Genomic DNA, 26,480 nt, shown 5'->3' on the forward strand with positions numbered 1-26,480 from the left:
ATATGGCCCAGCTATAGCACTACTAGGCATATATCCAAAGGACTCATCTCATTACCTTAGAAGTACGTGCTCAACCATGTTTACTGCTGCTCACTTCATAATAGCTGGGAAATGGAACCAGCCTAGATGTCCCTCAACTGATGAGTGGATAATGAAGACATGGCACATTTATACAATGGAGTTCTCACTGGTAAAGAAAAATGAGGTTATGAAATTTGCAGGAAGTGGATGGATCTGGAAAGGATTATACTAAGTGACGTAACCCAGGCCCAGAAAGCCAGGCGTCGCATGTTCTCCCTCATATGTGGATCCTAGCTACAGATGATTGGGCTTCTGTGTGAGAAGGAAAAAACTCAGTAGCAGAAGCCAGTACGTTAAAAAAGAGATATAAAGGGAAGAGAAAGGAAGGGAGGAGGGTACTTAATAGGTTGGTATTGTATATATGTAAGTAGAAGAATAGATTAATGGGGGTGAAAAGGCCCAAAGTGAGGTCAGGGGAAGAGACTGAGTAAAGGAAAGGTGGAGGGAGGGCTAATCAAAATCTAAGAGGATGCAAATAAATCATATGGAATCCTCCAGTTTTGGACAATGGAACACTCAGGAGCCATAGATCGTTGTTAGAAAATTTTCAGTGCCAGGGATGGGATACCTCCAGTGAGTTATTGGCCAGTGAGGTCCTTGATGCCCCCAAAACATAGATGGTTAAGACCCTATTGCTGAAGATTCCACATACTTGGGCTGCAAGGCTACTGAGAAATTCTGCTGGAACTGAGCTGATAACCTCCTCCATGTAGACCAGCTGACAGAAAGCTGGAAGAAGCCATTCTACATGTAGTTCAATGGAAGAAAGATACCACCAGTGAAGATACTCAACAGTGGATACTGCAAGCCTTATAATTGGCCAGCCAGGCCAAATGAGCCAAAGCATGCAATAGTGGCATGTCTGTCATGGTGGAAACCAACTGCCCTCCAATTGGACTGGAGGCCTGCTCCATGGGAGGGAATACATCCCTGATACTAAAAACTTAAAACAGGGGTAGTCATGAGCCTTTGGGGTGCAACATCTGTTGATGTCTGGAAAAATGTATATACTATGCTTATCAAACTGCCCAGTAAGCACTTCTCTCGATATTTATACCCTTATATTAATGCTACTCTCACTTTGGGTAGAGAATCTTCTCTTTCAGATGGCAGTGACCTTGGGATGACTCAAAAGGTATCAGAGTGCTGGAAAGAAGTGACTAGAGTACTGAGTAACATCTCGACCACATCTTCCAAGGCTCAGGGTCTAATGCGGACGAGGTAGCGGAAAGAATGTAAGAGCCAAATGAAGGGTAGGACTCCTTACAACGTGCTCCCTCCAGACATAAAATGGCCTGGATATCCATGACCTCATAGTGCCTGATACTACCTACACAAGACCATCATAAGAGGAGGAAAAGATCAAGACATTAAAATAAAAGAGAGACTGATTGAGATGGGGAGGGGATATGATGGAGAATGGAATTTCAAAGGGGAAAGTGGGGGGAGAGAGGGTATTACCATGGGATATTTTTTATAATCATGGAAAATGATAATAAAAATTGAGAAAAAAAAGATATAGTTGTATTTTAACGCAAGGTTAGATTTCATTTGATTTCTGTGTGGCAGGGTCTTATGCAGGCTGGCTATGAACATGCCATCCAAGTGCTGGGATTCCAGGTGTGTATCACACAACTAAGGAAGTGCTTTAAATCAAAATGCTGTTATGATACAGAAGGCACTTGAGGCAACAGCAAGACCCTTGGCAAACTTAAAGCCATGTGTTAATGAAAAGGTCAGCTTCCGAGGCAGGGAAGCAAACAGGTAGACACACTCAGAATACATGGGCAGACACAGCAGATTCTGGGACATGGTTGGTAAGGGTCTGTCTAAAGCACTGGTCAACCAATAGTATTAAAGCACATCAAAAGGCAAAATGTCTCCCAAACAAAAGGAGGAATTGCCAGGAGTTCGCAAAGAAGAGCTCCAGGAACAAGAATGTAGCAACGTCTGGTTAATGCAACCCATAAATGAAAGAACAAGCAGCGTTCTGTGGACCTCACTGTGCCCAGCAGCTCTTCCTTGCACTTGGGTGCTATGCTCACCACGTACTCTGGTGCACATCGGAACTGAGTATTCTTCCACCGGGCTATATTTATATTGTGTAAAGAAAATTCACCATCCAAGTATGCACAGAAGCTTCTGGGCAAATTTGGTTTAGATGAAGCAGTTTCCCTGAACTGGATCAATTTTGTTTGTTTGTTGAGACAACGTCTCATGTAGCCCAGGCTGACCTTGAATGCACCATACTGTCATCATTTGGTGAGATGATAGGGACTGAACCAAGGGATCATGCATGCTAGGCAATCACTCTACCAACTGAGCTATGTTCATGGTCCCCAACGTAGATCAGCTTTGAATGCCTTGAGAAGATCAAATTTCTGGGTGTTTATAAACCTGGACCATGATAACTTAATTAGCAGGCCAGATTCTTAAAAGATTGCTCTATATCTTACTTTTCAAAATACAACGGGTTAGAATTCTGGTGGCGAAACACCTTCAACTGGGGAACCTTAGGTAGCACAGGTAAAAATACTGTGAGCAGGGACTGGGAGATGGCTTAGCAGTTAAGGCGCTTCCCTGCAAAGCCAATGGACTTAGGTTCGATTCCCCAGGGCCTACATAAGCTAGATGCACAAGGTGGCACATGCATCTGAAATTTGTTTGCAGTGGCTGGAGGCCCTGATGTGCCCATTCTCTCTTACTCAAAAAACAAAAAAAACAAAAAAAAAAAAAATACTGTGAGCACACAAGCCCTCATGGAAGCCCTGCCTGCAGCAAGGAAACCATGCTTTTGCCTAGCAGACTCTGGAACCTAAACATCTGGAAGGTTTCCAAATTAGGTTTCTCTATTATGACTTATATTTAATAATTTCTCCAATAAGAAAGACTGTTAGCTCTTAGATCAGTAAAAACAGTAACAGGATACAGCTATTACATTTTCTAGATATGAGCTTTTAAAAAGTGAATTACTGGGCTGGGGAGGTGGTTCAATGGTTAACATGTTTTCTTGCAAAGCTTGCCAGCCCAGGTTCCCCAGTACCCATGCAAAACAAGATGCACAAAGTACCTCAGTTGTCTGAAGCTGGTTTGCAGTAGCAAGAGGTCCTGGTGTGTGCTCCCTCCATCTCTCATAAATAAATAAAAAAAGTTTCCAGCACTTGGGAGGCAGAGGTAGGAGGATTGCTGTGAGTTCAAGGCCACTCTGAGACTACATCATGAATTCCAGGTCAGCCTGAGCTAAAGTGAGACTCTCTACCTCAAAAAACCCAATAAATAAATTAATTAATTAACTAATTAATTAAAAAATGAAAACGTTTCCTTTAAGATAACAACAAAAAAACAGAAACAAAAATAGGGGGCTGGAGAGAAAGCCTGGTTAAAGTGCCTGCCTGTGAAGCCTAAGAACCCAGGTTCAATTACCCAGAACCCACTGTAAGCAGGATACATAAGGTGGCGCATGCGTCTAGAGTTCGTTTGCAGTAGGCTAGAGGCCCTGGTGTGCCCATTCTCATTCTCTTTCCCTCTGTCTAATAAATAAATGAAACATGAAAAAAATCAATATTTCAATAATGCAGGTCAACTCTTTTTTTTTCCCCAAGGTGACATAATAAATCAGTAACTTATTTCAAAATTAAAACACTCAGGCTGGAGAGATAGCCTAGCAGGTAAGGAGCTTGCCTGCAAAGCCTAAGAACCTATGTTTGACTCGCCAGGTCTCACGTCAGCCAGACGCACAAGGTTAACACATGTACAAGGGCACGTATGCCTGGAGTTCATCTAGAGTAGACGGATGCCCTGGTGTGTCAATTACCTCTCTCTCTCTCTCTCTCGTTCACTTAAAAAAAAAAAAAAAAGCCAGTCTGTTGGGCTTGCCTCAAAAAATAAATAAATAAAAAATAATAGCTCTGAATGCTTACAAGACATCTGGCTGGTAAGTTTAAGCAGTTATAGTTTCATCTACAAATAGCCTTACCTGCCCTCTCCACCCCATGCAGAATTTGGTGTAATAATCACTTCTCGACAGTTATCAGTGTCTGTGTTGTATACGTAGAGCTTCAGTGGTTTTGCTTCATGTGTCTCAATCAGGCTGAATAGATCTTCAGACTGCAGAAACATCAAGAAGCAGAAACTGTTAAGCTACTGTTCTTCCAGATAGTGTGTCTCCAAACCTGGCTTCCATCGGTCTCATCAGGTCTACGTATTCTACTTTCTCTCTCATTATTAAAACCTGAGTACTCAGGCACCTTGGTTTTCTCTTATCGTTTTAGTAATGTGTACTTCCACTAGCTAATGACCAGACTAATACACTGAGCTTGGCCCTTTAAAAAGAAAAAGGGTGACTATTCCCAGCACTGCAATAAATAATAAATAGATAACTAAAGTCATAGATGAAAAATGAGGATTTGCTTTAGTTTTGAAGTATGTAAGAGGCTTCTGTATATGATACAGAGAACTGGGGCAACGGAACTGCCATGTAGTATGCTTTTCCTTACAGTTAAACTGAAGAAGACACCTCCCAGATGTTCCACTTAACACTCTCTGTCATAAGCTATCCTGATCAGTAAAGATTGCAATTGCACTCTAAATGCAAAGCATGTAAATATCTTGAACTCAAACATCAGTGAGAAAATGTATACTTTTCACTACTAATGGACAGTAAGTTACCTTATGTGATTGTCACAATTAAGAATTACCTCATTCATAACTGTATCGGCTCCAATGATATAATCACTGTGAGGTCGAAGTCCTGCCAGTGCTGCAGGAGAGTTTGTTTCTACTTCCTAGGATGATACAAAAAAAAAAAACACCCAAATTTAACATATTTAATACAACTCTCCAAGCTTTATAAGTGGCTGTTTTTAAAACAGTTTTACATATTTGTGTGTGCGCACACATGAGAGAGAGAAAGGGAGAAAGAGATGGGTACACTAGGGCCTCTTGCTGCTGCAAAAAACTCTAGATGCATGTGCCACTTTGCACACCTGGCTTTATGTGGGTACTTGGGAAATGAACCAGGGTCGGTAGGCTTTGCAAACAAGTGACTTTAACTAGTGAGCCATCTCCCAGCTCTATTTAAAAAAAAAAAAAAAAAAAAAAAAAAAAAAAAAGTTCTTGGACTGGAGAGATGGCTTAGTGGTTAAGCAATTGCCTGTGAAGCCTAAGGACCCTGGTTTGAGGCTTGATTCCCCAGGACCCACATTAGCCAGATGCACAAGGGGGCACACGCGTCTGGAGTTCATCTGCAGGGGCTGGAGGCCCTGGCATGCTCATTCTCTCTATCTGCCTCTTTCTCTCTCTTTCTCAAATAAATAAATAAAAATAAACAAAAAAAATTAGAAGTTCTTGACAACTTACATACATGTAGACAACATACCATGACCATAATCCCCTCCTACCATCCTCCCTCCCTCCCTCCACTGAATTCCTTCTTTCCAACTGGTCTCTCTTCAATTTTGATGTTATCGGTTTTGTTTTGTTTTTTCTCCCCATTATGCCAGTCTTGTGTAGGCAGAGTCCAGCCCTTGTAAGGTCATGAATGTCAAAGGCCACTTTGTGTCTGGAAGACAGTATTGCAAAGCACTCCTCCCCTTCCTTTGGCTCTTACATTCTTTCTGCCACCTCTACTGCAGTGATCTCTGAATTTTTTTAAAAATATTTTTATCTACTTTATTAGATAGAGAAAGAGAATGGGTGTGCCAAGGCCTCTTGCTGCTGCAAACGACCTCCCAGATGCATGTACGACTCTGTGCACCTGGCTTATGTGGGTACTGGGGAATTGAATCTGGCCCCTCAGGCTTTGCAAACAAATGTCTTTAACCATTAAGCCATATCTCCAGCCCTGTTTTCATTTGTTTTGAGACAGGGTTTTACCCTTACCCAGGCTTACCTGGAACTCACTCTGTACCCCAGGCTGGCCTCAAACTCAAGATGATCACCTCTACCTCATCCTCCCAAGTTCTGGGATAAGAGGTGTGAGCTACCATCCTGCCCAGAAAATTTCTTTTAAAAAAAAAATTTATTTGCATGAAAGTGTGTGCGTGTGCACATGTGTGTATGGATGTGCCAGAAAGCTAGAAGCTTGCACTTGTTTTCATTTTCTTTTCTTTATTTTCTTTTTGGTTTTTCAAGGTAGGGTCTCGTTCTAGCCCAGGCTGACCTGGAATTCACTAGGTAGTTTCAGGCTGACCACAAACTCATAGCTATCCTCCTACCTCTGCATGAGCCACACTGGACACCTGGCTTTCCTTTACCTTTCTCTTCCTTTCCTTTCTTTCTCGTGTGTGCAAGGTTTCAGGGATGCATAGCCACATTCAAGCTGCTTTAGGATCTGGATTTTTGAACTCAGCCAGTTTCAGGTTCCCCTCTGGCCCTCATGCTTGAACAGGAAGAGCACCTTAACCACTGAGCCATCTCTCTAGCCCTCTTGCGCATTTTGCATCTAGCTTTTTATGTGGGTGGCTTGGGAACTGAACTAGGGCTGGCAGGCTTTGGAAGAAAATACCCTCAACTATTATTAAGCCATTTTCCTAGTCCCTAACAGCTCCTAATTGTAATGATTTAAGAACCACTAATAAAGAAAATAAAAAATACATGTATTCAAACTTCCAAACACAAGAATTACAGAATATTTAATACTTAAAATATTCCTGTAGCTGTCTTGTTAGCACAACTCTTTCTAATGGGCAAATCATTAGAAAAAAGGCTCTTTGGCTTCTCTTCCTTTGGTTATAAAGAAAATCCACACTTAAAAAGAAATGAATGTTGATTTTTAAACACCAAATAGGCCTAATGATACTACCACTCCTCGAATCTCCCCAAACTGGAGGTGCTGGGGTCACCATACTGCTTATGCCGCACTTGTGCTTCAAGGAGCTGTTCACCATCAACACGTACCAGCACATGCCAAACGTTTTCATTGGCCCCGTCAAAGCTGCAGAAACGGATGCTCACTCCCAACAGGCCTTGGCCGCCCCACATGTTGCTTGGTGTGACTGAGGTCTCTCGCAGCTCCAGGGTTTTGCTGCTATAGATGAGCATTTTTACGGGCTTTTCAACATTGGCTTTCAGTAGATCCTTAAGAGTGTCATTGTCTTTATTCTATGAACACACAGAAATCACAGCTTTTAATAAACATTTAACGTTAACTATTCTTCATGTAAGTTCTTATAATAGTAATCAATATAAATAAAAGCTGCACAGGCAAAAGTTTCATTAATATTCCAAATGTCTCTCCAAGTAAAAGAATGTCAGATAAACTGGGCGGGGTGGTGCACGCCTTTAATCCTAGCACTCAGGAGGCAGAGGTAGGAGGATCACTGTGAGTTCAAGACCAACCTAAGACAAAGTGAATTCCTGGTCAGCCTGGACTAGAGTGAGATTCTACCTCCAAAAAAAAAAAAAAAAAAATAATAATAATAATAATAATAATGTTAGGAAATGAAGGCTAACTCTTAATGTGAACAACAACTTCAAACTGAGTGCCTTTTCTTTTTAAAAATATTTTTATTTATTTGTAAGGAGGGAAAGAATATAAATGAATGAGGGCCTCCACCCACTGCAAGTGAAGTCCAGATACATTGTGCCACTTTATGTACCTGGCTTGACATGGGTACTGGGGAACTGAACCAGAATCATTAGGCTTTGCAGGCAAGTGACTTAACCACTGAGCCATCTCTCCAGCCCCAAACTAAGTACTTTTCTAATAGCTCACTACAAACTATAGAATTTGCAACCTAATATTATTTGAGTCATCAAGGAACTTTAGTGATTAGAAACAAAATATGCCATAAGAGTCATACTACTAACAAAGTTAGATTGACTTGTTTTTATTTTATTTTTATTTGAGACAGAGAGAGAGGGAGAGAGAAGGAAAGAGAATTGGCACACTAGGGCCTCTAGCCACTGCAAACAAACTCTAGAAGCATGTGCCACCTTGTACATCTGGCTTATGTGGGACCTAACAATTGAATCTGGGTCCTTAGACTTTGCAGGCAAATGCCTTACCACTAAGCATCTCTCCAGCCCAATAACTTAGATTTTAAAACTCTAAAATATTTGCTGAGCTTAAAGTTATTTTTGACTCTATTAAATATATGCTCTATTAATTATTAGGAACTAGAAGAATGGAAACAGCATGTTAAATTCCATTACATGAATGAATAAAAAGTGATTCTGTCATACATGTTGACAAGCAATAGGCAAAAACTTAAGACTATATTTTTTAAAAGCCAACCAACTAGACATTATTATAAAGAACCTCCACTGGGCATGTGGTAGTGCACTCCTCTAATCCCAGTACTTGGGAAGCTGAGGTAGGAGGATCACTATAAATTCAAGGCCAGCCTTGGACTAGAGTGAGTTCCAGGTCAGCCTGGGCTAGAGTAAGACCCTACCCCCAGGGAGAAAAAAGGACTTCCTTTGCTGAGATCATATAATTCCCTTCCTATAGAGTTTTATTATGGGCAAACTGAAAACATTTTAGAAAAAGTGGTTTTAATTCTATTCTCTGTGGAGAACATCTTCAGTACTAATAAAATTATATATCATGAAACTGAGCTCCAAGAAAACTGACAAAGAAATGACACATTTCCAATCCATTTGGCAATAGCCTACATTTCTGATATCTTTAAAAAGCAATCTTAGTCAGGCATGGTGGCATATGCCTTTAATCTCAGCACTTGGAAGGCAGAGGTAGGAGGATCACCATGAGTTCAAAGCCATCCTGAGACTACATAGTGCTTTCCAGGTCAACCTAGAGGAAGCCCATACCCCATAAAACCACATGTAGAGGCAGGGGTGGAGCACCGGGTGTCCTCCTCTACTGCTCTTTCACTTTCCTTGAGATGGAGTCTCTCACTGAGTGTAGGGCTGCTCCTTTGGTCAGACTGGCTGAACAGTGAGCCCTAGGGACACTCTGGTCTCTACTCCCTTTAACTTGGGTTATAGGTCACATCTGGCTTTTTTTCTCTTTTTATCTTTTTTTATGAGAAAGAGAGAATGAATTGGCCCAATAGGGCCTCTAGCCACTGCAATCGAACTCCAGATGCATGTGCTACCTTGTGTGCATGCGTGACATTGTGCGTCTGGCTTACCTGGCTTCTGGGGAGTCAAACCTGAGTCTTTAGGCTTTCCAGCCAAGCACTACTGGGGTAAGCACTTTTACCTCACCCACAACACACGATTATTTCTAAAAAGGAGTGTCACATTCTAGACAATGTCTGTAATTGATACATAGCCATCCCAGGTAATCTGAAAAATTCTACTTTGAAAAAAGTATAAAGTTCTATATAGAAAATTACAAAAAGCTAAACTTACTAATCTTGAACCATTAATAGATACAATGAAGTCAAAGAAAGGCTCCAATCCAGCTCTATGTCCTGGAGAATTTTCTTGTACCTGTAAAAATAAATTAAAATAAGTAAGGCAACCCTACTTAAAATTGCAAGCTGAATTTCAATACTTATTCCTTTATAGTAAAAAAAAAAATTAATTAATTAATTTCAGGTGTGGTGGTACACACCTTTAATTCCAACACTTGGGAGGCAGGAGGAGGAGGATTGCTGTGAGTTTGAAGCCACCCTGAGACTATCTAGTGAATTCAAGGTCAGCTTGGAATAGAGACCCTACCTTGAAAAACAACAACAACAAAAATTAATTTCATTGATAATGAAGTATAGGTACATGCTAATTCTCTCATTAGTCTTCATCTCTCCCAGGAAATCTCTGTCCCTCATCCTAAATTCTATACACACTCTTAAAGCTTATCTTCAATACCAGGCTTTCCCTCTATGGATCTATTTCCACACCACTTTCTTCTTTGGGGTGTGGGGGTCCTCAAAGCAATCAGATGACACAGCAAGCAACCACTGCAGCCGAGTGACAAGTTCACGCGCTACTAGCAGGCGCCGCTCAGCAGTAACAAAGGAGCACTGGCGACAGTGGTGTGTTGAGCAGCAAGCGGGGGAAGGTGGGCACGCCTAGTCACAAGACTGAACAGATCCACGCTCAAGGTGGAAGAAATGGGTTAAAATTAAATACCAAGTTTTCTACGACCAATAAAAGCCAAAAAGTCAATACAATCCACTTTGCATCTGCTTTTCCAAAATATTTTCATAATGGTATTCAGGATTTCTATTCTGCTTGAAGTTATTAGAACCATCTGGTCTTGCTTTATGTACATTATCCTTCAAATTTGGGATTAAGCTCTTCTTACAAATAAGTTGAATATCAAAGACATTTATTGTTTAATGGTCTTAGTCCCAATAAAAACATTTTTTGTGCTTACTCTTCTCAAATGGAAGTTATTTCTCATTTTATGTGTTATCAAATAAAACGTCTAGAACCCAGGATAGCATCAGATTTCTCCTTATATGGCAACTCTGAAAGTAAGTGGTGGCTGCCCAGAGCATCCTGACACATACTTTTCATCTTAGCATTTGAGGCTGAAGCAAGGAAAGTGTTAGTTTAAGGTCAGTGTGGGCTACACAGAAGCAAGACCACATACCACCCCCAAATGAAGTCAAGTCATTCAAATACACTAGGTATGAATCCCCTGGCCATTAAATGGCTAATAATTCAAAGTGAAAACACCTCAGGTATGGAAAAAGGGCTAAACCAAGCTGGGCTCAGCTTGAGAGGGCTCAGTGGGATCAAGTCCTTGTTGCATAAGCCTCATACGCCTGAGTTTGGATCCCAGAACCCATGCAAAACCACATGCAATAGCACACGCATCTGTAATCCCAGTACACCTTCGGTAAGATTGGAAGTGGAGGTAGGAGAATCCTCCAAAGCTTGTGGACCAGCCAGCCTGGCAAATGTAGCAGTGAACAATGAGACTCTGCCTCAGACAAGGTAGAAGCTGAGGACCAACATCTAAGGTTGTTCTTTTACTGCCAATATGCATGCTATGGCACGTTGACACCTGTGCACACACATGCACCATACACACTACCACAAAAGGAAAAGGAAAAGGAAAGAAAAGGGGGGATTAATCAATTCCAGAGCCTTGGGAACCTCTCAGAGGAGTTTCTTATTCAGCAGGGCTCATATTATACCTCCATCTTTCTACATATGAATGCTTCTAAATGCCCACTGGTAGTATCTGATCTAAAGCCCTAGTAGTTGGCTTAGCAATTTTGGACTTATTCCCTAAAAAAAGGTTTACATTTTAGTTGTAAAAGGATAATGATAGTACTTCTGTAACATACTCAAGTTACAAAATCAGCCCTACACACCAATTGCTGTCAGGCCACCCTCAGAGAATTTTCCAGTATCATCAGAAGTCTTTCCTGTAACTCAAAAAGGATTCAAGAGCTTCGTTTGAATTCCAAACTAAACAAACTTAAACAATCCTTTCCCTATCTCTATTTTTCCATTTCATTTGCTACAAATATCGATTTCCTCTCTGTTTTTAATGGACCTTGAAATTAATTTCTTCTCCAAATTTACTTACATTATTAGTACCTAGCACAAATTATGGCAAGTAAGTATCTTAATTATTGCCAGAACACCAGCAGAGGGAGCCCTGGAAAATATGCTCTTTGACAAATGCACTTAAGAGGAATTTTCCTATTTTTCATAGCCTGGACAGTAAGACCTACAACACAGCAACTGAAGTCTACACTGGTAAGTTTCTCTTGCAACACTACCTACTGACAAGAGCCTCTCGGGCACCCAATCTCCCCGGCATCAGTTTACAACTTCAACACTGTGCAGCCCCTTGCTCATTTACCTTCTGCTTCCTTCAATCTACCTTAAGTTTAAAAAGTCAACATATACTTGACCCCACAGACCATCTAACATTTGTATTACTGGACCAGGCACTATAGTAATTTAAGATGAATAAATTAAATTTGAAAATTCAGAAACATTTAAGGTTTTATAATTTTTTAGTATAGTAAAAAGATAATAGTTTATATATACATAATTTACTTGAGAGAGAAGGAGGGAGAGAAAGAAAGAAAAAATGAATGAATGAATGAATCAGCACGCCAGAGCCTCCAGCAACTGCAAATGAACTTCAGAGACATGCACCACCTTGTACATCTGACTTACGTGGGTCCTGGGGAAATCGAACTGCAGTTTTGCAGGCAAGTGCCTTCACTGCTAAGCCATCTCTTCATCCCTAGTTTTAGTTTTAAGCCATGGTTTTGCCCACGTATTAGCTGTATGAGTGTGGGAAAGTTTATTTACCAAAGTCTATAGGGCTCAGTTTCCCAATCTGCAAGCAAGGAATAATGTTGTCTATTGTATTCAGTGAATTAAAATTATGAAACGTTCACTAAACTTCCAGCCTACAAAAAGGAGTCCTCCAAATTTCAAGTTCATCCTCCATCAGCTATTACAAGCTGGGGGCAAGTCTTTACAACAATCAGAATTTGGATACTAGTTATTTCTTCAACCATATATTAAACATATGTTATTCTTTATATATATACATATATATAAATATATGTATGTATGTATGTACATATATATACTTGTAAAGTGTTAGCTAGGAAGGAAAAAACAATCATGTTTGAAATGATGCCTCTCAAAAAAATCAGTTGCAGATAGATAGAAGATCTGAAGGTTAAAGGATAACAATAGGCCTGGAGGCTTAGCAGTGAAGGCACTTGCCTATGAAGCTTAAGGACCCAGGTTCCATTCCCCAGTACCCATGAAAGCCAGATGCACAAGGTGCAGCATGCATCTGGAGTTCATTTGCACTGGCTACAGGCTCTGGTGTACCCATTCTCTCTCTTTATCTGCCTCTTTCTCTCTCTTAAGTATTTTCTTAAAAATTAAAAAGGAAAACAAGAGCTGGAGGGATGGCTTAGTGGCTAAAGTGCTTGCTTGCAAATCCAAAGGACCCAGGTTCAATCCCCCAGGACCCACCCAAGCCAGATGTGCAAGGTGGAGCATGTGTCTGGAGTTCGTTCGCAGTGGCCAGAAGCCCTGGCTCAGCCTCTCTCTGTCCCTCTTTCTCTCTCAAATAAACTTTTAAAATAAAATTAAAAATAAAAACAGGGAAAACAATAGTTTGTAGAGCAAAGCACAGGGGAATATATGAGACCATCAAGAATGCAAAGACTTCCTAAATGTGCACAAAACAAAACAAAAAACCACTCCAAAACAACAATCATTAATCAAAAAAACCTGACCAGTGGCATTACCATACAACTAAATCTAAGAGCATGTTGCTTTTCAAAAGCAGACAAGCAATCCAGTCAGATAACTATATTTTCAGCAAGGGATGTATATCTAGAGCAAGCCTTTAGTGATTGCAAATCTCAATGAAAACGTAATAAAAACACTGAGATGCCACTGCTCATCCACTAGAATGGCTAAATAAGAGACAGTCTCAAGTGTAGGCAAAAAGTACTCACATACTACTGCTGAGAACGGGAAAGGTGGCAACCACTGTGGAAAATAGTATGGCAGATCCCCAAAATATTGAATACCAGTTATCATATGCCTAACAATTCTGTTCCTAATATAAGGAATGAAAATACATGCCCACACAAAAACCTGAACACATTTCCTGACAGCATTACTCAAGGTACTTAAAAAGTAGAAACAACCCAAATGTCCCTCAACTGCTGGATGCATAAATAAAATATGGTATATCCATAAAAAAGAATGAAGCACTGTGTTAATACATGCTGTGCCATGGAGAAACCTTAAAAGCACAACACTAAGTAACAGAAGACAGTCAAAACGGGCACACAGGCTGGAAAGGTGGCTCAGCAGTTAAGGCATTTGCCTGCAAAGCCTAAGGGCCCCTGTTCAATCTCTCTCCAGATACTATGTAAGCCACACACAAAAGGTGAGACAAGCATATGCTCACATGTGCCCACTAGGTGGCACAAGTGTCTAGAGTATGAATGCAGTGGCTGAGGCCCTGGTACACCAATTCTCTCTCTCTTGCTCCCTCTAAAAAACAAACCAAAAAAAAAAAAAAAAAAAAAACACCTAAGGGGCTGGAGATATGGCTTAGTGGTTAAGACATTTGCCTGTGAAACCTAAGGACCTAGGTTTGATTCTCCAGGTCCCACATAAGCCAGATGCACAAGGTGGTGCATGTGTCTGGAGTTCATTTGCAATGGCTAGAGGCCCTGGTGGGCCCATTCACTCTCTATGTCCCTTCCTCCTCTCTGTCTCTAATAAATAAATAAAAATTTTTAAAAATGGACACACATCACAGAATCTAATTAGAAAATTCCAGAACAGACAGCCACACAGACAGAAAGCAGATTAGTGGCTGCTGGGGTTTGGGTAGAGGAACCATGAGTATCTAACTAGTGGATAGGGTTTCTTCCTGGAGATATAAAATATGAGCTCTGGGATTAGATGGTGATGTTGGATGTACTGTGAATAAACTAAAAACAACAACAACAACAAAAACCCCACTAAACTGTATGTTTTTAAAGGCTGAATTCTGGGGTTGGGGACATGGCTTGCTTGCAAGCCTGCCCAATCAGAAACAAAACAGGAAATCAATGTTTGTAGCAAATGAAATGGTAAAACAGAGAAAGGATTCCCTGGCTTAGTTTGAATTCTAATACAAATAAGTAATCCTCTCTCCCAGCCCCGAGTTAACAGGGGAACAAAGCGGTACAAGTACCTGTGATCCCAACACGTCTATGGCACTGGGAGGTGAGCAAGGAGAATGTGAAAATTGGCAGCCGGCCAGACTGTCCCATACAGCAGTGAAACAAGAGTGACTGTGTCTCAAATAAGGTGAGGACAGATATTTTGATGATGTCTCTGGCCTCCATAAACACGCTATGCAACATGCATTCCCCCTCCTCCATAAAAAATGGATTTTATGTCTCCCTCTGTCTAAAAAGTGGAAATGACATTACTGTAACCTAAGAGACTATCCACTTCACCTATATGCAAGTTTGAGAACTTGCAACCAAGTCAAAAAGGACTCAGAGTAGTCAATATAAAGGCAAGAAAAATCAAACCAAACCAACCCCCTGCTCTGATGCTCCTTCTTCTTCACATGAGTACTTCAGAACCACTTTCAGATTATCTACACTTACTTTACAGAATCAACTGTCTGTCCCCAAGCTCCTGACAGAAAGAATGATAAGCAAAAAAATGACTGCTTCAGAACACTTCCAATGTGCTTATGTAAAGGGTATAAAGTGACAGGGTCGTGGGGGAAATACAAAGGAACAATGGCTCTTCATCTTAGGTACATTTTACCATATTTAGCCTGATTTTTCTCCATTATGCTTAGTCTTCATTGTTCTTTACTAATTTCTTTCCACTAAAGCCTCTGTATTAATTACTTTTCACTGTGGCAAAATGTCTGACGGGAACAATCTAGAGGAGGAAGGAGGTATTTTGGCTCAGTTTCAGACATCGTCATGGGGAGGGAGTGGCAGGGCAGGGCAGAACGTTCATATCACAGCAGCCAAGCAGCAGAGCAAGGAAGTAAAGGAACAGGCCAGCACAGGGTATCATCCCAAAGACATGCCTCCATTGACCACCTCCTCCAAGCAGACCTGAACTCCAATCTCCACCACCTCCCAGTAATGCCGTCATGCTATGAACTTCTCAAGGGGTTCATCCGTTCATTAGGTCCGAGGCCAAAGTATGCAACCATCTCTGGAAGCTCATCATGGACACCACTAGAGGTGTTTCTCAATCCAATAAAGTAAACATTAGGATTTACTATCTCAGCATCCATCTCTTCCCTAGAATGGGAATTCAAATTAGGACAGGACAGATGTACAAGGTGGGGCATGCGTCTGGAGTTTGTTTGCAGCAGCTGATGGCCCTGGCGCGCCCATTCTCTCTTTCTGCCTTTCTATTTCAACAAATAAAAAGCTTTTTTAAAAAAAAATTAGGGCTGGAGAGATGGCTAAGTGGTTAAGGCGCTTGCTTGCAAAGCCTAATGACCTGAGTTCAATTCCCCAGTACTCATGTAAAGCCAGATGCACAAACTGGCACATGCATTTGGAGTTCGTTGCTAGGGGCCCTGGTATACCCATTCTCTCTCTGCCAGGAATGGTGGCACAGGCCTTTAATCCCAGCACTCGGGAGGCTGAGGCAGGAGGACTGCTGTGAGTTCAAGGCCAGCCTGAGAAAACACAGTGAATGCCAGGACTAGCCTGGACTAAAGGGAGACCCTACCTCAAAGAAACAAAAAAAAAAAATTATATTACTCTGTAATGTTTGGGTTATTCTATATTAATTCTGTTCTCTTTTCCAATTCTGCTATAGGAAGAGCAGTATGGCACAGTAGAAGAGTGTGGAGAACCAGGATCAGACATTCTCCTAAGTACTTCCAGCTGAGGTATGCATACCAGCTATCTTAAAACAACAAAGGCAGAAAGCCAGTAAGCTACTGAATGTAGAAGGCTAAGTGGATTACAACTGTCTTATTATTACCACACCATAGACGCTTTCTCATAAAACATATATGAAGTCCATTTGGATGACAATACCTTCATCTCCTCTAGCTCTCAATTGAAGGTAAAAATTCCCTTGCCTTTAAAAACAGCAGAAGCTGGGCATGGCGGCTCATGCTATAACCCTAGCACTTGAGAGGTTGAGGTAGGAAGATTACCATGAGTTGAAAGCCAGCCTGGGCTAGAGTGAACTCTGCCTTAAAACACACGGGCGCATGCATGTGCACACACACACACACACAGTAGAAATGCTAAACAAGACTAGGAAACAGCTGGGTATGGTGGCTCACAGCAGTGATCCCAGCACTTGCTTGGGAGGCTGAAGCAGGACTGCCAGGAGCTTAAGGCTAGCCTGGGGTTACACACCTAGTTCCAGGGGAGACTGGGCTACAGATTGAGACCCCATTTCAAAAACAAAACCAAAAAAAAAAAAAAAAAAAGAAATTCAATACACAAAACGCCTACATGAGTAATTTAAACTACACACATAAACCTTTATACTGCATGTTTGTGCTTACATGATCACTCTGACCAAAAAGATTTGGACATGTGATTCAGCAAAAATAAATAAATTTAAAAAATCTTAAACCAGAAATGGTGGCACATGCCTTTAATCCCAGCACTTGGGAAGCAGAGGTAGGAGGATCGTTGTGAGTTCAAGGGCACCCTGAGACTACATAGTGAATTCCAGGTCAGCCTGGGCTAGAATGAGACCCTACCTGAAAAAAAAAAAAAAAAACAGTGACTGGAGAGATGATGACTTAGCCATTAAGCGCTTGCCTGCGAAGCCTAAGGACCCTGGTTTGAAGCTCAATTCCCCAGGACCCACTTAAGCCAGATGCATACCATGGTACATGCATCTGGAGTTCGTTTGCAGTGGCTGGAGGCCCTGGAGTGCCCATTCTCTCTCTGTCTGTCTCTCTTAAATAAATAAAAATAAACTACAACAAAAAATACCTTAAAAATAAATTAAAAAATCTTCTCGAAAAACAGAAACAACAAAAAAAATCTTAACTCCTTCATGGATATAAATTCTATGGGTGAAAGCTGTTCTATGACTGCAAACGGATGTTGATACAAATGTGCAGTCAATCTGCAATAGGCTAGAAGAGTTCAAGCCTCACCTGTTAACACATTCTCCTCTCTTATTCTTCTTCAATAACTCAAAGGCATGTTGTGACACTGGCCCTATGATGTAATTTGTAACATAAAAAGCAATTTAAGATGAACTATTAAGCTGTGGCAATGTGCCTGTAGTCCCAACCACTCAGTAGGCTGAGACTTGAGTCTACCAGTTCTATAGGGAACTCCCCATCCCCTCCCTCTTCCCCAAAATTACGCTGACTGAAAAGAAATAAAAACCCATCATTATATTTAGCAACTTCTAAAATGATCTGAACATTAGGATCCAGAAAGCAAAGACTATCAAATTTGGTCACCTTTTTTAAAAATGCTTTTTAAAAAAATATTCATTTTTTTAACAGATTATACACTTGTATTCCCACTCCCCTGTTCCCAGTTCCCTGGAGCCCTCCTCAGTGGGGTAATGGGATTCACTGTGGGGTCATAAAGACCTCAGTCAGTCCCAGTGGGATAGTGTGACTCTTACAATCTTTCCCACCCCTCTTCTGCAAAGTTCCCTGAGTCACAGTGGGCCCGTTGGCAGTCTCCTTTAGTGTTGAGTTCTTTGTAGCCTCTGGATTTCTGCTATGATAGGTTTTGCTTGATCACCAAGTCTGAAGTGGACTGTGGGGCTAGTAGTAAGAGCAGTGTTACCGCGCTGCTTCCACTGCGATCTCTCCTGGGCCCTGGCAGATATGGAAGCGGTAACAAGTGTCATGGTGGAGAGTCGGTTTTTTATACTTTTCAACTACTGATCTGGTTTTTTCCTACCTTAGGGAAAGGAAACTTGCTGGGTGACTGGGCAAATTAGTAATCTCTCTGTGCTCCTGTTCTTTAGCTAGTGAAGAGACCAACCAGATGGTCTATAAATCTGAATGATTCACTATGAAATAGTCTGTTGCTAAGCTACCCAGCAAGATCATCTAAACTACCTAGGCTCTTAGTCACCTTAACCAGCCTGTAGTAACTGTGGGTCAAAGCAAGAAAAGACACTGGCACTTGCCCAAATGAAGACCTTTAAAATAAATAAGTGTATTGTATATTTTAAGGACAAGAATTAATGGGTCTGACTGGAACCAAACTAACATTTTAAATAGCAGCATATACAGGGTTAGGCACATAGAGGGAAACACTGCTAATAATGTTTACAAGTGCATTTTAACTAGTATTGCCACTGCAATAGTGGGTCTCATAAATCAGACAATAATGCAAGTGCTAGTAATGAAGATATTAGCTGACATTTATTTAGTATTTATAATATTCCAGATTCATGTAATACTTTACAAAGAATGTCTCATTTAATGCACAGAATAGCCAATGAAACACAATGTTTTAAGAAAGAGATTTAGTTAGCACTCACTTGTTTTAAGATATTTTGGTGCATAATATTTAGTGTTTTAGAGACAACAGCGGAAGAGGTATTAATACTATGCCTGCTTTTCAGACAAGAAGTCTGTAGTTTGAAGAGGTTCAGAGGATTGTCCAAGGAAGCAGCAAGGACTAGAATCCAGTTCTCAAGTGTGGTCTTCAGCAAGTTTGAAAAATCTTGAGGTGGGTGGGTGTGTCTCGAGGAGGAAGAGAAGGACAATAGAAACCCAGCATCGTTTTTTGTGGTTTCTTTTTACCCCATGGTGCAGAAAATTTCTTTGCAATGCCAACAGGGAAGTTACTCTCCAAGTAACTATGACTTTGATACTTTGATAAGTCATACCTCCCCAGGCAATTTAGTCAGATTTCAAAGCACATTCCAAACTCATAAGCATTTTCCAACTTAACTAAATAATTAGTGAATCAATCAAAATAATGTCTTTTGAGAAGAATATTAAAGGCAGCAAAATAAATACGTGGGTGCTAGTGGTTATTCTAAGCTAAATTCTTAGGGAAACGTCAGCAGAACTGTTAAACAGTGCTGTAAGTCTGGCCCAAAGTCAGCAGGTCCAATAGCATGTACTTGACTCCTTCCTGAAACCACAGTAAACCACTACCAGAAGGTCTGGCCAGCAAGGAGCCTAGGATGACAGCCCAGACATTACAACACTCCTCATCACACAAAGAGTAACAAGAGACTAGTTTGTTCATGGCTTATAACATAAAGTTTATGTGCAGCAATACAATGTTTACAGGTGGCTTGTGGTTCCATCTTGGGTAAACTAAAATATTCTGATTTCTACATTTGGAGGTAATCTCTCAAAGAACATTTATGAAGTAAAGAACTTCTTGGCCTTTAATTGAAGACATTAATGGGGACAGGGGGTAGAATCTTTAGAAGGCATTTGTTTATAAAGCTTTGCTAATTGTTTTTTTAATTCTTTTTTTTTAATTTTCACTTGTTTATTTGCAAGCAGAGAGATACAGAATGAATGAATGAATGAGAACAGGCACACCAGGTTTAAACTGCTGCAAACAAACTCCAGACACATGTGCCACTTCGTGCATCTGGCTTTATGTGGATACTGGGGAATCGAACCCAGGCAGTCAAGCTTTGCAAACAAGTGCCTTTAACCACTGAGCCATTTCTCTAGCTCTGGTTTTTGAGGTAGGGTCTCATTCTAACCTTAGCCCAGGCTGACCTTGAATTTACAATCATCCTCCCTACCTCAGCCTCCTAACTGCTGGGATTAAAGGTGTTTGCCACCACGTTAGCTGCTAATTGTCTTCATACAAGAAAACAACAGCACATCAGCACATAACCCAGCTGTTTTTGAATGAAGGGAAAAGAAAGCCGCAGTGAGACTTTTGTGTTTTTCAAATGGGGATATAATTTTACACAACTGAAGAAACACTGTACTAGAATAAAGAAAAATTATGATTACCAAATATTGGCACTTATTTTTTCAAAATCAGTATTCAATTGAAATCTTACTACAGCAGGGCTTCGTGCAGATTTGGGGGGTAGCACTCAGTACCACCTGAGAGGAGGGAAGGCCCAGGCATTCCATTTTCTGCAGGAACAACTGCACTTGTAGCCACTTTGGGCTTTGAAGACAGCACCTAACACTGCCCAGTCTACAGCATATGGCTCAGGCCGTGGGAAGCACTCTACATAATTCAGTGGCTCTTTCTTCAAACCAACCTGTAGCACAAAATCTTTCCTTGATGAAAGTGAACTTGTCAGTTTCTATGTGTCCAAGCCAGCACGAACAATGGTTCCAGGAAGATCTCATAGTGTTAAGTATAGAGTTAAGAACTGTTTGGAACATTTTAATCTAGAAACAGGTCCTATCATGGGCATCCAGGAGGCCATGCTGTTTTTGAAAACAGACTTGTTGGGCTCACTTGGTAGTTACTAATGGCAAACTGAAGCACAAGTTCTATACTGAATATGTCCCATGTAGGTCACCTGCAGTAACTTCTACCAGCACACAGAAGTCCTGCTTAGAGCACCTCTCCTGCCTCGAATTAGGGTTCAAGCACTCCGGAAAGTGGCATTCACAGGGACCTGGAATCTGACCCCTGGACAAGAAAAACTGAAATACTGTTTTTAAAACGATTGGAAACAGGAGGAAAAGATCATGACATCAAAATAAAAGAGAGGCTGAGTTGAGAGGAGGAGGAGATATGTTGGAGAATGGAGTTTCAAAGGGGAAAGTAGGGGGAAGGAGGGTATTACCATGAGATATTTTTTGTAAGCATGGAAGTTGTTAATAAAAAAATTTTTTTAAAGATTGGGAGCAATTTTTAAAATCTTTCATCATTCCATTTTTTAACATATGGGTTTGTTACACAGCCCAGGCTAGACTCAAGTTCCTGAGCCTCCTAACTTATCCTCCCCAAAGCTGGGATAACAGATATGTACTGCCATGCCTGGCCTAGCAATGCACTTTTTAAAAATAATGTTCTACAGTAGTTTTGTGGCTATTCAAGTATTTTCTGATGACTGTACAAATTCTAGAAAATATGTTATAAAGTTTAAAAATACAAAAATTTCATCATCTATCAGTAATCCTTTTAACATTCTCTTACCTTATTATCCTTCCTACTTTTCAGTTTGATTTAATAATAATAAAAACACTGGGATATTTAGGTTGGAAAGCTAACATATCTGTTTTGTTTTTGTTTTTTGAGACAGGGTCTCACCTGCAGTTTACAACGGCCTGGTCTTAACTTTTGGCAATCCTTCTGCCTTGCCTTCTCAGTGCTGGGATTCTAAGTGTGAACCAATGAGCCTAGCTCTAACATATCCTCTGGTCACATGGTATTTGAATAAGTCATATGATTCAAAATCTTTCTGAAACATGAATAATGGGCCATGTAATAGGCAAGGAAAAAAGACTAAAAACAAAGTTCAACATTTTTACGTTTAGATAATGGAATTATAGGTAACTTGAGTTCATTGTTGTACTTTTGGAATTTGCTTAAACATTCTCTAAAGAACAGATAATCAGAAAATAATGCAGCAATTTACTAAAATGAAGATGAGTATTTATATAAAACATTAACATTCAATATGTTGGGAAATGTGTATTTCACAAAAATTTCAGGTTGTTGGCATAACAATGAAAGACTAGAAAATGAAATGTTCAACACTAGAAGGTGTTAGCCACACTGGGGTACAACATACCATTATGGAGCTAACTGTGTAGCTATGGCAAGACTGCAAGTTTAATTACCAACTAACTGCACAGTGTGCATTTTATGGTTACAGAAAGAATCAAGAGTGAGAAAAACAGGGGCTGGAGAGATGGCTTAGCAGTTAAGGCGGCCTGCAAAGCCAAAGGACCCAGGTTCAATTCCCCAGGATCCATATAAGTCAAATGCACAAGGTGGCACATGCATCTGGAGTTCATTTGCAGTGGCTAAGGCCCTGGGGTGCCCATCCCCTCACCCTTGTCTCTCTAGTAAATGGATAAATAAAGTATTTAAAAAAAAAAAAAAAGAAAGAAAACAGGACTGGGCAGATGGTTCAGTGGTTAAAGGTGCTTGCTTATAATAAAGCCTTCAGGCCTATGCTCAATTCTCTAACACTCATGTAATACCATATGCAAAATGTCACACAACCATCTGGAGTCCATTTGCAAAAGAACCTGGTGCACCCACACATTTACACGCACATAAATACAACATTGTTTTTTAAAAAAAAGAATGAGAAAAGGGGAAAGTGTTCTTTTATATGTATAAAACACATTTAAAGGACCACATAGGAAACTTTGTTACAATGGTTAGTTACTTGCGGAGTAGAGATTACAAATTGGGTATATTACCATATGGAAATAGACATTAAGACACAAATACGTAATATATAAGGAAAGTGTACTGTTAAAAGTAATTTCTGGATCCATTTCAAGATTGTCCTCTAAAGATCTGTTAATCAGACTCTAACAATAAGTACTGAAAATAATGGAAAAAATGAAATTTATCAATTATGCAGACTCAAGAAAAATAACAAAACAGCAATGAATAGGGGTATCAGTACGGTAACTGGTGTTCAAAACCCAGCCACATTTTATTACTGCCAAGGAAGTGGCCAGGTAACTGGTAATCAAAGAAAATTAACTTCTAATTAAATCAATCTGGAACTCATCAAACAAGGGTGATTTCATCCCAAAATCTTCCTACCATAGTCACTTTTGCTCACAAAGTCAGTAATCCAACAGTGAAATGTCCTGCCGTACATTTAGGTAATAACAAAGAAATAATCCTTCAGTGGAATATTCTGCCTTGCATTTAGGTACAACAAGAGAGACATTTTTGTGTGTTAAGATTTAACAGCCGGACATGGTGGCTCATGCCTATTTAATCCCAGTACTTGGGAGGCTGAGGTAGGTAGAATCACTGTGAGTTCAAGGCCAGCCTCGGCTACAGCGAGACCCCCAACCTCAAACACAACAACAGATTCTAACAAACAAAAAACTCCAAAGATTTAACATAATATTTCCCCCTCTGAAGTAAAAATAGGGACTAAAGAATTAGGGGAAGGGAAAGTTAAGAAGTCACATTCTCTTAAGCTGTATAGTCATTAAAACTCCTTTAATAAAATTCTAAGATTTCGTATTTTGCAACATCTATGGTCCATCTGCAAACTGATAACTATGGTTGCCTCTAATATTTCCAAACAATATTAACACCATCTGCATTGCTGAATATGAACGAATGCCAATCTACAGAGATGCACCTATCTAAAGAAAATATACTTCTACTTGATTTGCGTAGGATTGAAGTTATTCAACTAGGATCCTGTTAATGTGTATGTCTGTCTTTCAAGACTCAGATATTTCCCTACTCATTAACACTAATGTATTTTACTGAGTTTCCCAGAGTGTATATATTATAAAAATATCACAATTCCCCAAGGCTTCATTGCCACAAGCAGCCACTCTTAGAATTAGCTGTCAACTGGATAATACACCACACCGGAGACAACTCAAAACCAGACCAACTAACAGAAAGAAAAACAAACAAACAAACAAAACCCACGTTGCTACCAATTTTCACTTCCTATCTGGAAGACAGTGGTCTTTTCGTTTTCCTCTCAGGGTGGCGCTTATGGGCTGGGGGTTGGATAGCAGAAGGGAATAGGAAAGTACTATGACTTATAGACTTCCTTTTCTTTCTGAAAAACAAAATAAAGCAAATAAACATGGTTCCTGCCAAGAGTGGCTTGCAGAGGGAATTTTGAGCGGAGGAGCGACACAACTACATACAATAATCCTGATCATCAAAAAGGTGGTCCACCACAGGCCTGTCACTTAAGACTTCTGCTGTTGTTGTTGTTCCCTTAGAGCGTTCATCTCACTTAGAACATGGGGCAGAAAATGAAGGTAGCACCAGGAAGTGCATTCTCCAGGGAAAGATGCTCTCGTCGCCGAGAAAGCAGCTAAGGTCTAACGACGTTTTGTTTTGTCCCCTGAATGGCGCTGCAGACTGAGGCCACTGTGTTCCTCGTCCACCACGGTACCGCTCCCACAGGTGTCACCGCACAACCGGTTCCATGAGGACAGGCACACTTTGCAGAGCACAGGCCGAGCAGAGGTGGGTGCTTCTTTGCACCCTAGGGTCCGGGGAACCGTTCGCCTCTACCCCGGCTCTTTGGAACCCATTCCTCACCCGTTACCTTTTCACCATAGCGATCAAAAACCTCCATCTCCATCACGCTCCCAATGCTGCCCCCGCCCTTTCCGGGAAATGTCGAGCAGATGTGCCGGGGTCAGGGGGCGACCCGGGAGCCGGAGAGTCCCCAGGGCCAATTTTAAGGGCGCCCAAGCCAGCTCGGGGCCATTCGTGCGCCGTCTCTCCCGGCCTTTCCACGCGTCCAGACAGCGCGCCCAGGTGAGCACAACCCACCTGTCGTCGCCGGCCCGTCCAGAAAGTGGGGATCCGCACACCTCTCTCCCGTGGAACCCCGAATGCTTTTCCTGCACCACCTCTTTTGGCAGGCGTCGCCCCCACCACCACCGCACCCCAAGCCCTTCCAAACTTTGGACTAAGACTAAGGACGCGGAGAAGCGGGGGCCGAGGACCAGGAGTCAGGGCTGGCCCCTCCCCAGGGCCCGTCCCTGGCCGTGTGGCCGGCGGCCGTCCCTGACCCCGGCCTGTCCCGCACGCCACACAGCCGCGGAGCTCCGGGGCCGGGGTCGGGCTGGAGGGGACGCTCGACTCACGCCAAGTGCAGGCTGCCGGGCCAGCAGCGGCCGCCGCGGCGCGGGGTCGGGCCTGGCTGCCCCGGGCAAGGGTCCACCCGGGCCTCCGCCTAACCCCTGCGGCCGGGCCCCGCCTCCAGCCCGCCGTTCCCCCGGGGCCGGAGCCCCTACCCGCAGGACGTGGTAGCCTTCCGTGCCGCCGCCCGGGATCTCGACGCTCTGCGAGGAGCCCATGGCGGGCGGTCGCGGTGGTGGCCGAGGCGGAGTGTGCGCTGCTCCCGTCGCTCGCTCGCCCGCTCGCGCACCGCCCGCTCGGCTCCTCGGCGTAGCACTTGGGACGTGGCACTCTCGCTCTCCAGCCGCCCGAGCCGGGCCGCACAGCCCGCCGGGAGATCGTCGCCGCCGGAGCCCCCGAGCCGCTGCGACGCCCGCCGCGGACAGCGCCCCCTGCCGACAGCCGCTGGCAGGGCCTTGAGCGCACGCGGGCTGGCTGGGAGAACGAGGGCGGGGGGCGGAGGGCGGGGGAGGGGGGGGGAAACAGTCTGGTCGTGCTCGCGAGAAAGCGGAAATGCGCTTCCTCCAAGCGGTGACACCTGGCTACGGGGCCCTGCGTTGGACAAGATTCATTTAAACGCGTTCTCACACTCACCGAGGGGGTGCGGGTGGTGGGGTGAAAGCTGGCTCGGTTGCAGCTCCCCCTGGCGGCCAGAGGAAGCGGGAAAAGAAAAGGAGAGAATGCAAAACGCTGCTAGGTTTGTAGATCTTGCCCCAGTGGCAGCTGAGGACAAAACGTTAAGTGGCTCTCAAGATGCTCAATACCGCGTCCACTCTTATAAAAGGAAACGTTCCCTGAATAAAACAGCTGTCCCATGGAGTCATGGCACACGTATCATTTTTTAAAATTCCTCCTCTGAGAACAAGATCACAGGATCAATCACACTCGGGCTACACCAGAGTAGGAATGTACAATGGAGTTTTCTCGAGGTTCCACCGTCTGTTGCTGTTTGATTCTCCACCCGACCGTCCTTTAAATAGCTAAGTTTGATTCACATGCCCTACCCCTTTGTTCTCTATAGCCCCCTCCAGAGCCCGCTCTAACAACATTCCCTCCCTCCTACACTGTGACTCAGCTGTAGTCTTTGTCCAGTGGTCAGTTTGTCATAATTGGGGTGACAACCAAGTGTCATCTGTCTTCGTATATTGCGCAATGTACACTGTGTGTTATCACTCAATGTTTTAATGACCTCTGTCACATCTTCACTTAGAACATCCGGTTTACAGGGCAGAGTAA

General features: G+C 42.2%; 1 protein-coding gene across 1 annotated transcript in view; it reads right to left on the reverse strand.

Annotated features, from left to right (window-relative positions):
- Positions 1-25,510, reverse strand: part of Gorasp2 (golgi reassembly stacking protein 2) — a 48,445-nt gene extending 22,935 nt beyond the window's left edge. The window contains exons 1-5 of the mRNA XM_004660358.2: positions 25,361-25,510; positions 9,400-9,480; positions 6,979-7,182; positions 4,779-4,865; positions 4,058-4,188 (exon numbers count right to left, since the gene is read on the reverse strand). Coding sequence (XP_004660415.2) covers positions 4,058-4,188; positions 4,779-4,865; positions 6,979-7,182; positions 9,400-9,480; positions 25,361-25,423 — 566 coding nt within the window. The 5' untranslated portion in view covers positions 25,424-25,510. The remainder of the gene's footprint in view (positions 1-4,057; positions 4,189-4,778; positions 4,866-6,978; positions 7,183-9,399; positions 9,481-25,360) is intronic.
- Between the last annotated feature and the right edge of the window lie 970 nt (positions 25,511-26,480).

The sequence above is a fragment of the Jaculus jaculus genome, chromosome 4, assembly GCF_020740685.1.
Source record: "Jaculus jaculus isolate mJacJac1 chromosome 4, mJacJac1.mat.Y.cur, whole genome shotgun sequence".
NCBI lineage: Eukaryota > Metazoa > Chordata > Mammalia > Rodentia > Dipodidae > Jaculus > Jaculus jaculus.